Source organism: Bufo bufo, chromosome 1, assembly GCF_905171765.1.
Source record: "Bufo bufo chromosome 1, aBufBuf1.1, whole genome shotgun sequence".
Taxonomy (NCBI): domain Eukaryota; kingdom Metazoa; phylum Chordata; class Amphibia; order Anura; family Bufonidae; genus Bufo; species Bufo bufo.
Window position 1 is genome coordinate 177,904,675 of NC_053389.1, and position 13,192 is coordinate 177,917,866.

Genomic DNA, 13,192 nt, shown 5'->3' on the forward strand with positions numbered 1-13,192 from the left:
TACTTCATTATTTGACACAATTTGGATTTTAGAAATTTCTATATTTGGATAATTTTTGCGCCATTGTGTAATGGATCTTTCACAATGACCCGTGCAGAATGTTGTAGGTATGTATATGGAGGAGGCCATTATTCCACACGGGGGATTTCCTGCACTTTCCCTATTACACTATGGTGAGGACTGTGGTCTGAGAACACCCCAGTGAGTGAGTATTGTCAGTCCTCGTGCTGCACTGTGACCAGAGACAGGAAATCGGCGCTCAGGACTACAGCACCCGGCAGGCATTGCGAAGGCGAAGCGCACTTCCGCTTCCGGTCGCAGGTCAGAGGGAAAGATGGCTGTGTTCTCTAGTAAGTGAGAGTCAAGGAGATTCGTCTGATCCGCAGTTAATGGTCGTTATGGTGCCTGGAGCTGAGGGCTGGTAAAAGCCAGTCACTGAGGGGTGACACCATGTCATTGCCTGGCACACTGACAGATACAGCATGGGTGGGATGGCACATTGCATGTATGTGCGCGTATATGTGTATATATATAAACGTGTGTGTATATATATCTATAATCTATAGAGGGAGTGGCCAAGAAGACCTGTAAAGCTGCCCCCTATAGGGGGGGAATAAAGCTGTCACTGGGGCTTCCTAACTGTAAGGTCCGACAGCTGGAGATAGAGCCATGCATGTGATTCAGAAGGTCACACAGTAGTCAGTGCAGCCACTAAACATGGACCGCTAAGCGCAACCTTAAAGTGGGTTGTCCCACAGGCTGCAATATCAGGAAGGCAGTTATCAGGGAACGATCATTCCCGATAATTGCAGCCGATCACCTGATGAATGAGCGAACGCTGGGTGAAAGCATTGTTCGTGCAGACGCCTAAATCATCATTTTTGAGTAGCAGATATTGCTGTCTAGAAGTAATGATTCTCTATGGGGATGAGCGATCGCCATAGATAGGGCTGCAGCTAGCGATTGTTTTTGTCATCAAGTATTCTACCGATTGATCACGGACTGTGCTGGGACCTGACGTCACACAGCATCAGGTCATAGTGTGTGCTTACATGCACTATATTCTGATGATGTGTGTACGTCAGGAGGGCGGTGCGGGCCGGCGGGTGAAAACGGAGCGGTGAGTAATAGCAAGAGCTTCACTCCCGCTCCGTGGTCCCATGACACAAACGAATCCTCAATGCAAAAAATTAGCATCAAGGATTTTTTTGTGTCGGGTTACTCAATTTAAAGGGTTTCTACCACCACATTTTGACCCAATTAGCTTTCAGACACTAGCGATCTGTTAGTGTCTGCTGTACCTAACCATGCTATTGTAATCCCTTAATCTGCAGCGGTTACCCTAAAAAAACGTAGTTTTATTGGTATGCAAATGAGCCTCTAGGTGCTATGGGGGCGCCTTTTCAGCACCTAGAGGCTCCGTCCACTCACTATTTCCGCCACCCAGCACGCTCCAGCCCGCCTCTCTCCTCTAGATTGACAGCCCACTCGCGCCTGCGCCGTGTGCTTCTGTATTCGGCGCAGGCGCAGTGACTGTTGGACTGCTCCCTGCGCCGTAATCGGCGCAGACGCAGTGAAGATGCCGGCGCAGGGAGACAGTCACTGCGCCTGCGCCGAATACAGAAGCACACGGCGCAGGCGTGAGTAGTCTGTCAATCTAGAGGAGAGGGGCGGGCTGGAGCGCGCTGGGCGGCAGAAATGGTGAGTGGACGGAGCCTCTAGGTGCTGAAAAGACGCCCCCATAGCACCTAGAGGCTCATTTGCATACCAATAAAACTACGTTTTTTAGGGTAACCGCTGCACAGAAAGGGATTACAATAGCATGGTTAGGTAGAGCAGACACTAGCAGATCGCTAGTGTCTGACAGCTAAATAGGTGAAAATGTGGTGGTAGAAACGCTTTAATTGCGGAATCGTTTCAGCCCTATCCATAAACCAGTAATACATGCTATCCCCATAGAGAGCAGGTGATTGCTGCATGTAAGTGCTGCTCTCACCTCTTCTGGCAGGCAGGTAATTATCAGGAAGAAATTGTTCATCCTTTATAATTGCCTGCTTGGTTGGCCCATGTAAAGGACGGAGATGTTAATAAGTGTCTCATTGGCAGGGGTCCAACTGTTACCCCCCAGCTGATCACAAGAAGGGGAGCCCCGTATTCCAGGCTCCAGTGATCAGACCATTGCTGATCAGACACTTACATTTGGGTCCAGAAATATTTGGACAATGACACAAGTTTGGGCATTTTAGCTGTTTACCAAAACATAAAGATAGGCTTAAAGTGCAGATTCTCAGCTGTAATTTGACGGTATACACATCCTAATTGGAGGATGGGTTTAGGAATTACAGCTCTTTAATATGTAGCTGTCTATTTTTCAAGGGACCAAAGGTAATTGGACAATTATCTCAAAAGCTATTTAATGGGCAGCATGGGCTATTCTTGTTAATCCATCATCAATTAAGCAGCTAAAAGGTCTGGAGTTGATTCCAGTTCATTTGCATTTGGAAGCTGTTGCTGTGAACTCACAACATGCAATCAAAGGAGCTCTCAATGGAAGTGAAACAGACCATTAGGCAAAAAAAAAAAAGCAATCCATCAGACAGATGGCGGAAATGTTAGAAGTGGCTAAATCAATAGTTTGGTGTGTTCTGGTGGGAAAAAAAGAGTGCACTGGTGAGCATGGGAACTCAAAAAGGTATGGACACCCATGGAAGACAACAGTGGTGGATGATTGCAGAATTCTTTCTATGGTGAAGAAAAACCCCTTCACAACATCTACCCAAGTGAAGAACGGTCTCCAGGAAGAATGTGTATCAGTATCTACGTCTACCATAAAGAGAAGACTTCATGAGAGCAAAGACAGAGGGTTCACCACAAGGTGCAAACCATTAATCAGCCTCAAAAGGCCTGATTAGATGTTGCTACAAAAAATCATCTAAATCTAATGAAGCCAGCCCAGTTCTGGAACGGCAGTCTTTTGACAGATGAAACTAGATCAACCTGTACCAGAATGATGCGAAGAAGGAAGTGTGGAGAAGGCTTGGAACGGCTCATGATCCAAAGCACACCACATCCTCTGTAAACATGGTGGAGGCAGTGTGATGGCTTCCAGGGGCACTGGGTCACTAGTGTTTATTGATGATGTGACTGAAGGCAAAAGCAGCCGGATGAATTCTGAAATGTACAGGGATATACTTTCTGCTCAGACTAAACTAAATTCTGCAAGGTTGATTGAACGGTGCTTCACAGTACAGATGGACAATGACCCAAAACATACTGTGAAAGCAACCCAGGAGATTAAGGCGAAGAAGTGAAATATTCTGCAATGGCCGAGTCAGTCACCAGATCTCCACCCAATCGAGCATGCGTTTCACCTGCTTAAGACAAAACTTAAGGCAGAAAGACCCAAAACAAGCAACAACTGATGGCAGTAAAGGCCTGGCAAAGCATCACAAAGGAGGAAACCCAGCGTTTGGTGATGTCCATGGCTTCCAGACTTCAGGCAGTCATTGGCTGCAAAGAATTCTCTACAAAGTATTAAAAATGAACATTATTTTTATCTGTATATTACTTTGTCCAGTTACTTTTGAGCCCCTGAGATGAGGAGGCTTTGTAGAAAAATGGTTACAAATCCTAAGCGTATCACAGGACATTTTTGTTCCACATTCTCCACTTCTATTGCATCTCAGTTGTTTCATTTCAAATCCAGTGTGGTGGCATGCAGAGCCCAAATCATGAAGATTGTGTCGCTGGAGTGTATGCCATATCCAGTAATGAGGGGGTCACACATCCCTCCCCCGTACAATTCTGCTAAACTGAGCTCACTAAGAAGAGTGTGAGCTAGGACGGATCCGTTCTGAACGGATACAAGCGTTTGCATTATAGGTGCGGATCCGTCTGTGCCGATCCCAGACAGATCCGCACCTAACGCAGGTGTGAAAGTAGCCTTAAGATATAGAAACATAGAATGTGTCGGCAGATAAGAACCATTTGGCCCATCTAGTCTGCCCAATATACTGAATACTATGGATAGCCCCCGGCCCTATCTTATATGAAGGATGGCCTTATGCCTATCCCATGCATGCTTAAACCCCTTCACTGTATTTGCAGCTACCACTTCTGCAGGAAGGCTATTTCATGCATCCACTACTCTCTCAGTAAAGTAATACTTCCTTATATTACTTTTAAACCTTTGCCCCTCTAATTTAAAACTGTGTCCTCTTGTGGTAGTTTTTCTTCTTTTAAATATGCTCTCCTCCTTTACCGAGTTGATTCCCTTTATGTATTTAAAAGTTTCTATCATATCCCCTCTGTCTCTTCTTTCTTCCAAGCTATACATGTTAAGGTCCTTTAACCTTTCCTGGTAAGTTTTATCCTGCAATCCATGTACTAGTTTAGTAGCTCTTCTCTGAACTCTCTCTAGAGTATCTATATCCTTCTGGAGATATGGCCTCCAGTACTGCGCACAATACTCCAAGTGAGGTCTCACCAGTGTTCTGTACAGCGGCATAAGCACTTCACTCTTTCTACTGCTTATACCTCTCCCTATACATCCAAGCATTCTGCTGGCATTTCGTGCTGCTCTATTACATTGTCTTCCCACCTTTAAGTCTTCTGAAATAATTACTCCTAAATCCCTTTCCTCAGATACTGAGGTCAGGACTGTGTCAAATATTCTATATTCTGCCCTTGAGTTTTTACGCCCCAGGTGCATTATCTTGCACTTATCCACATTAAATTTCAGTTTCCAGCGTTCTGACCATTCTTCTAGTTTTCCTAAATCCTTTTCCATTTGGCGTTTCCCTCCAGGAACATCAACCCTGTTACATATCTTTGTGTCATCAGCAAAAAGACAAACCTTACCATCGAGGCCTTTTGCAATATCACTTATGAAGATATTAAACAAAATCGGTCCCAGTACAGATCCCTGTGGAACCCCACTAGTAACATGACCTTGTTTTGAATGTTGTCCATTGACTACAACCCTCTGTTGTCTATCACTCAGCCACTGCCTAATCCACTCAACAATATGGGAGTCCATGCTCAATGACTGCAGTTTATTGATAAGTCTTCTATGTGGGACAGTGTCAAAAGCCTTACTAAAATCTAGATATGCGATGTCTACTGCACCTCCACCGTCTATTATTTTATTCACCCAGTCAAAAAAATCTATAAGATTTGTTTGACATGATCTCCCTGAAGTAAACCCATGTTGTTTTTCATCTTGCAATCCATGGGATTTTAGATGTTCCACAATCCTATCCTTTAATAGGGTTTCCATTAATTTGCCTACTATTGATGTCAGACTCACTGGTCTATAGTTGCTCGATTCCTCCCTACTACCTTTCTTGTGAATGGGCACGACATTTGCCAATTTCCAATCTTCCGGGACGACTCCTGTTACTAATGATTGGTTAAATAAATCTGTTAACGGTTTTGCCAGCTCACCACTAAGCTCTTTTAATAATTTTGGGTGTATCTCATCAGGCCCCTGTGACTTATTTGTCTTCACCTTAGACAGCAAACTTAGAACATCTTCCTCTGTAAAGATACATGCATCAAACGATTTATTAGTCATTCTTTCTAGTGGAGGTCCTTCTCCTTTTTCTTTTGTAAAAACTGAACAGAAGTATTCATTAAGGCAGTCGGCTAGCCCTTTATTCTCTTCTACATACCTTCCGTCCTTGGTTTTTAATTTAGTTATTCCTTGTTTTAATTTCCTTTTTTCATTTATATATCTGAAGAATGTCTTATCCCCTTTTTTCATAGACTGAGCTAGTTTTTCTTCTGCCTGCGCTTTAGAAGTTCTTATAACTTGCTTGGCCTCTCTCTGCCTAATCTTGTAGATTTCCTTATCTTCATTGCTCTGGGTTTTTTTATAATTACAAAATGCTAGCTTTTTATTTTTAATGATTTGGGCCACTTCTGCTGAGTACCACAGTGGTCTCCTCCTTTTTTTGCTTTTACTGACAAGTCTAATGCAATTTTCTGTTGCCTTCAATAATGCACCTTTTAAGTAGTCCCATTTCTCCTGGACTCCATGTAATCCGTTCCAGTCTGATAAGGACTCATTTATGACTAATTTCATTTTTGAAAAGTCTGTTTTTCTAAAATCTAAAACTTTTGTTTTTGTGTGGTGGGACTCTTTCACAGTTCTTATATTAAACCACACTGACTGGTGATCCCAAGGTTTCGCCTACAATGACATCATATACCGAATCCCCATTTGTGAATACCAAATCCAAAATGGCCTCCCTCCGGGTTGGCTCCTCAACCACTTGTTGTAGAGATAACCCCAGTAGGGAATTTAGAATATCTGTACTCCTGGTAGAACTTGCTATTTTGGTTTTCCAGTTTATATCTGGAAGATTGAAATCTCCCATAATGATAACTTCTCCTTTCATTGTCATTTTAGCTATTTCTTCAACTAGTAGATCATCTAGTTCTTTAACTTGACCAGGTGGTCTATATATCACACCTACACGAGTTACTGCATGGTTAGCAAACTGCAACGTAACCCAAACTGACTCTATGTTGGCCTCACCAACTTGTATTAGGTTAGATTTAATGCTATCTTTCACATACAGGGCCACTCCTCCTCCTTTCTTGCCTTCTCTGTCTCTTCTGTATAAAGAGTACCCTGGTATGGTTATGTCCCAGTCATTTCTTTCATTAAACCATGTCTCCGTAACAGCCACTAAATCTACATTCTCAGATGCCATTATTGACCCAAGTTCATTGATTTTTTTTACCTAAACTGCGAGCATTTGTAGACAGGACTCTGAGCTTATCATTTCTTAACCTCTGTGCTTCTGACCTGTTCTGGCATTGTTTCGGGGGGCAATTGGACTCTTTTATTTTCACGCTTTTGCCCCCCCTTCCTAGTTTAAATACTCTTTCGCAAATTCTTGGAGTTGTTCACTAAGTACATTTGTTCCTTTGAGAGAAAGATGCAAACCATCTTTTTTGTACAGTTCCTTTCTATTCCAAGTAGAGCTATCATGAGAAACAAAGCCAAATCCTTGCTCTTGACACCATTTACCAAGCCATATGTTGAACTCCTTTATGCGCCTCTGCCTATCATTCTGAACATTATGCACAGGCAGAACTTCAGAAAATGAAATGGTGGATGCAAAATCCTGTACGTCATTACCAAGTGTGATAAAAGATTTTTTCACCTCTGACACTTCATTGCAAGCCAGGTCATTTGTCCCTAGATGGACAAGAACATCCACGTCCCCTTCCTGCTTTGCTTGCTTAACAATATTAATAATACTTCTTCTATCTCTTCTAGCAGTAGCCCCAGGGAGACATCTCACAAAACCATTTTCTTTAAGCTCCACACTTCTTATGATTGAATCACCCAGCAACAGCTGCTTCCTTTGAGACTTCACTTTATCTTTTTTGTTGCATACATTAGACATAGGAGTCGATGGTTTCTCACCCTCTGTGCTTGAGTCCATATCCATGTTGTCCTTACATTCTGAGAGTGCTGCAAATGAATTATGGAGAACCACCGACTGGGGGACATGTCTTCTATCCACCACTCTAAGACTTCCAGAACCTACAGTAACCCATCTGCCATTTCTGGGGGTCCTCTGTGGCAGTGGCATTGCAGCAGTCCTAGCTGGAGTTAACAGATAATTTAAATATTTCAGCTTTCAAAAATGCAATTTCCTGCTGCAGTAAGGAGAACTGTCTACAGATCTGACAGCATCCGAATCTCCAAAGAGTGGAACATGAAATAAATGCACAACAATTCCTGCACTGAACTAAGTCTGCCATTTTAAAGAGGAGAAAAAATAAATAAAAAATTTGTAACTTTAAATCAAACAAATCTTACCTTTTTTTTTTTTTTGTATTGTTTCCACCTTCCAGCCTACCTCCTGACTATCTCCTGCAATATCTCTTTACTAGTACTTAATGTAGTACTTGCAGCTAATGAATATATTAAGAGTTTTCCAATTGTTAACAACTGATGACCTATCTGATCGATGTGGACTGACACCCTGAACCACTGCCGATCAGTTGTGTGCAATGCGGCCTTCTCGCAGATTGCCAAGCACAGCTCTGTACATTGTATAGCGGCCGTGCTTGGTTTCACAGCTCCGCCCCGTTCACTTCAATGGGCTGAGCTGCTCCTAGGTCACGTGACCGATGAGCGTGACGTCACTGGCCTAGGAAAAGCTGAGAGAAGGCAATGGCGCTACTGTGAGCTCTGCTGCCTTCTCAAACAGCTGATCGTCGGGGGTCCTGTCCTGTCAGACCCCCCGATCATATACTGATGAGCGGAGGATAGGTTATCGGTTGTAAAGTCTCTGAAAACCCCTTTAAGCTTATTACGGAGGTTTTCAGCTATGGGATGCTCATCTCATCAAGCTGGCCTATGGCGTAATCCAGGTAGAGAAGCTTCTAACACCTTGTACCCCTGGTGGCACATAACTGCAGTCATGGCAGGATACATGTCACAAGTTTTAGAGTTAAATCTCGTAGGTCTGTGGCTGCCCCAGTTTCAAAGGGTATTTTTTTTATATAACAAATCCCACTGGCATCCTTCAAAGTATCTCCTGCTAAGATATTCTGCCCAACATGCCATGATATGCCACCACCTCTTTCTATAACTCCTAAAGTCCACCGGTGAGCACTCCATGCAAGTGTGGGCATCTGTCCATTGATTCCCAGGCACTTATGGGTATACCATAGCATTGATGTTCATCTGGTGCTGCTGCCAATGCCCCGTCTCTGTGTTCACCCATCAACATGCATGGCCTTTTGGGAATACAAAAATGACCTCGGTATAGGCCATTGGTATCTGATTGATGGGGTTCTGGTGAGCTTAGGTGGCCCATGGTCAGCTTAGTCCCAATGGCAGATAGTGCCAGTTTATGGGACATCATTAACCAGGAAGCATTGCTGTAAAGAGAATTGCCATGCACGGTCTTAGTGGCTTCACTGTCTCCTTCTCACCCTTTTTCTGTTTATTGAAGGAGTGGGTGCATTCCTGAAAAATGCCTGGAATAAAGAACCCGTCATAACTGTGTCCGCTGGCATTGGAATTTTGGGTAAGATTTCCTGCACTTTCTAGAGCGGGTCCCTGCACATGCTGATCGTATCAGACTGTCCAGGCAACCTCCTTACTGACAAAGGGGAATGGTAACCGCTAGTTGTCCGTTTTTTTAAGGGGGAATAATAGAGGAATTCTGGAAATTCTACATAAGGTTTCCCTAAAGTATTTCCTAAAGCAGACATGTTGGGAGAGGTTTATCATGGACCCTTTGTGTAATCTGTGATAATGATATATGTGTAAATTCTATCCTCTTTGTCTTTACAGCTCTTGTACTCCCTTTTATCAGTCCTTACACCAAATACGCCTCCATGTACAACCAAGTTGTACCGTATAACTACCCAGGTAAGCGGAGCGCTAATTCTGAGAACTGACGGACACTAAACGGTGAATGAAAGCCTGTATACCATTCTACAGGCTCCTGGAAATGTCAAAATATACCATAAAGCACATGTATCTCCTGTACACAAGATAGGTGTTAAATGCATCACCCCTGGGGAACTGACTGCTGTGACCCCCACTGATCAGCATTATGGGGTCCCCGAATCTTGTGTGTGGATGGATTGGTAGTGCGCATGAGTGATCGCCACTACAGACTGATGGAGAGAGCTGAGCGCTGTACTCAGTCCTTCCCATAGACAGTAAATGGAGCGCTACAACTGCTCCATTCACACAGGGGACTTGGGGACCCCCGTTCTTGTGATTATGGGGTCCCAGTTATCTTATGTAAAATCTATGAGGGAAAGGCGTAGGAGTCAGTAGGTGAGGGTAAAAACTGATTATACACTGGTGCTGTTCCTTGTAAGCTTCCATGAAGAGGTGGATTTTTGGGTTGCTTTTGAAGGGCTGGATGATGTTAAAGGGGTTCTCCGGGCTTTTAATATTGGTGACCTATTCTCAGCTATCTCTATGGCAAAGCAGCAGCGAGCAGGAAGAGACGAGGGAGACGGCACGTGCACACTGCATGCGCCATCTCCTCATACAGCTGATCGGTGTCGGACCCCCGCTGATCTGGTATCGATGACCTATCCTGAGATTAGGTCATTAATATTAAATGCCCAGAGAACCCCTTTAAGGTACTGAGTTAGTTACAATGGAGGATGCCTGGGAGAAAAGTTGGAGAAGGTTATGTAAGCTGTAGACAGAAGAGTGCAGCGAATAAGGGTTGAGGACCAGAGATGAGGCCAGTGCTCGTCCGAGGCCGTCACGGGACCAAGCCACTTCTGGTCATGCCAAGAACCGGGCATCAGTTGTCTCTTAGTTCATGCAACCCCTGTAATAAGTTGAGTAATGGGCATTAAACAGAGGGAGTGGCAAAGAGGTGGATTGGACGTAGCTGTCTTTCTGGAACCTTATTGCACACAGAGCAGCAGAGAGGGCTTTGCTGCTGCAAGCTGCTGCTCAGCCATGAAGCAGTGTGGTACACGATTCCCCTGTTCTAGCTTACAGTTGATCCTGCATCAATCAGAATTCTATATGTATATCTATTATACATTTCCTAGAACAGAGTCGCTTAGTTGTTCCATCACAAAAGAAACAAACCCCAACGTTCCTCATTACAAGCTGTTGGGATCCACCGCGCGAACCTGGTACTGCTACATCGCACATATAGACTTCACCAGCCTTTAAAACCAATTCATTCACTGACCATTTCTTCTAGGTATATGGAAGGTGGAGGATATTAGAGTAGATCTAGCAAATTGACAGTTTACCACATGTAATCACGCGCCTGATTTGTGTAATATGTATTAAAGGGGGTTTCCAGCCGAAACTAAATATATTTAAGACTAATAAAAAGTGGAAAAGCTGTACAGTCCAATATGTCATTGGCGAACCAGGAAGTAGAGAGCGGCGGGGACCAGGCAGGGCTGGAACGGGAGTGGTGGCAGATCCTTGAGACATGTGGAGACAGCAGAGTACAGGCGCTCGGCTATGTCCGCCAGTCCTGTAGAGGTCAATGGTGCAGCAGCGCGTCTGCATTTTCACTGCTCCATTTAATTGCGCAACGTGGGCCACCATTCTAGTGATCCCCAGGGGCCTCACCATTCAGACCCTTTAGAGAGGGCATAGGATGCAATGAGAATAGCTGCAAGTTTATTTTGAGTGCATCTCTGGACAAGCCTTGAAGCTATAGATTTTATCTGGTGTCCAGCCCATAAGGGTATGGTCTCTCGTGGCAGGTACGCTGCAGATTTCCCATCTGGGTTGGCGGGTGGAAAATCTGCAGGGTGTTACAGCAAAGTGGATGAGAGTTTAACAAATCCATGCACTACATGTGTAGAAATTGATGTGATGTGGATTTTACTTCTTTGAAATGCATAGGACCAAAGCTGCGACATCTTTCTCATGTAAAACCTGCAGCTTTTGTTGTGGATTTCCCCACAAATTCAGCGTCGAATTTGCAATGGATTTTTTTTCTCGTCCACGTTCCATGTTGACGTCCTGGGTACCTGTTGTATCAGATAATCTAGGGTCCCCTTGGGTGTATGGCCACTGAACATGATTGAAGAGCACCTGTCAGCAGGATCAATCCTATTTAAACCAGGCATACCGACCTGTGGGGTTGATGCTGCATATTAAAATTATACCTGTCTTGGGAAAATCACTCGCAGCATTCCCGAGAAAAGACTATTATTCTTTATGTACATTGTTTTATTAGGAACCCTGCGATCAATTTCTACAAGAGAGAGATCATTTTAATCAGCAGGTTCAACAGTGTACCTGGTTTAATGGGGTTGATCCTGCTGACAGGTGTTCTTTAAAGGGCTAGCCAGGCATCTGCATAAAAAATAAAAAGCTCTCTGCAGAAAAACAAAGGATCCAGCAGTGGAGGCGTATCACACAGGGCGGCTCATGACAAGACCTCTTGCTAGTGATGGAGTGGAGGCGGCGCGGAGATCGGACCGTCTTTGCAGACATACGTATTTAGCAGTTCCATTTAGACTCCAGAATGACTGTATTTTTCTTTTTTTTTTTATCAGTCCCAGTTCGAGATGATGGGAACATGCCAGATATCCCCAGCCATCCCTCTGACAAAGTTGGGCCCAACTTGGATTGGCTGAAGAAGCTGTAATTCTGAAGACCCACTTGCAGTTTGTGTCCCATCGGGAATCTTCTATGGACTTCTTCTTCTTCTTGCTTTCACGTCTCATGGTCACACTTTGTGTCGTGTCAGCTAGTATTGCAGATATATGAATAAATTATTTCTCTGGAGAGGTGATGTAAAAATGACGTCTGTTATAAGGTTCTTTCTGAAATACCTTGTGGTATCGTCTACTTTTCCAGTAGAAAGACCTCTTCCTTTCACTCCATTATAGTGTAATGTATGCTAGTCCCTTTATCTGAGATTGCGTTACCTTGTGTAATGCAGGGGTATCTGTATCACTGAAGTGGTATGTAAAGGCATTGTCTGGTTTAGACCGATTTTTAAATACCCTGTTAAGGAATTCTGCCTTACTAGGATATATGCCATTCAGGACCCGCATCTATTAGGGGACTTTCACACTAGCGTTAGAGGAATCCAGCAGGCAGTTCCGGTAACGGAACTGCCTGCCGGACCCGGAAATCCATGTGTAAGCAGATACCATTTGTTTCCGGATGCGGATCCGTTTGACAAATGCATTGAAATACCAGATCCGTCTCTCCGGTGTCATCCAGTATTTATTTTTTTCACATTTTTAAGGCTCTGTGCATGCGGATCCGTTTTTCCGGAACCCTTGGTATCAGATCCGGCATTAATACATTTCAATGGAAAATAATGCCGCTTCCGGCAAGTGTTCTCGAATTTTGGCGGCCAAATACCGTAAAAGTGACTGAACTGAAGACATCCTAAAGCATACTGAATGGAATGCTTTCCATTCAGAAAGCATTAGGACAAAACTGAAGCGTTTTTTTTCCGGTATTGAGCCCTTAGGACGGAACTCAATACCGGAAAACTTTAACACTAGTGTGACAGTACCCGTAAAGTGGTTCTCCGGGAATTAAGAAAATGAAAATACTTAAATATTACTACTATACATATACTCCGAAATATCTTTTATTAGTTATAATGGCTCCGGAGAATGGCCGCCGTCCTATTAGTCCACACAATACCTGACCTAATGACACAGGAGGACCAGATACAACCACAGA

The 13,192-nt window shown here is 43.9% G+C and overlaps 1 protein-coding gene across 1 annotated transcript; it reads left to right on the plus strand.

The window, feature by feature from the left end:
- The first annotated feature begins 273 nt into the window (after positions 1 to 273).
- Positions 274 to 12,203, plus strand: NDUFA3 (NADH:ubiquinone oxidoreductase subunit A3). The gene is made up of 4 exons (XM_040432589.1): positions 274 to 350; positions 8,985 to 9,059; positions 9,329 to 9,406; positions 12,043 to 12,203. The coding sequence occupies exons 1-4, from the start codon at positions 335 to 337 to the stop codon at positions 12,132 to 12,134; spliced, it is 261 nt and encodes an 86-aa protein (XP_040288523.1). The 5' UTR covers positions 274 to 334; the 3' UTR covers positions 12,135 to 12,203.
- Positions 12,204 to 13,192: the final 989 nt, after the last annotated feature.

Excerpts from the sequence above, each read along its gene's own strand:
- NDUFA3 (XM_040432589.1), top strand. Across the intron at positions 9,060-9,328 it reads CGCTGGCATTGGAATTTTGG|CTCTTGTACTCCCTTTTATC; the intron begins GTAAGATTTCCT and ends TTGTCTTTACAG. Across the intron at positions 9,407-12,042 it reads TGTACCGTATAACTACCCAG|TCCCAGTTCGAGATGATGGG; the intron begins GTAAGCGGAGCG and ends TTTTTTTATCAG.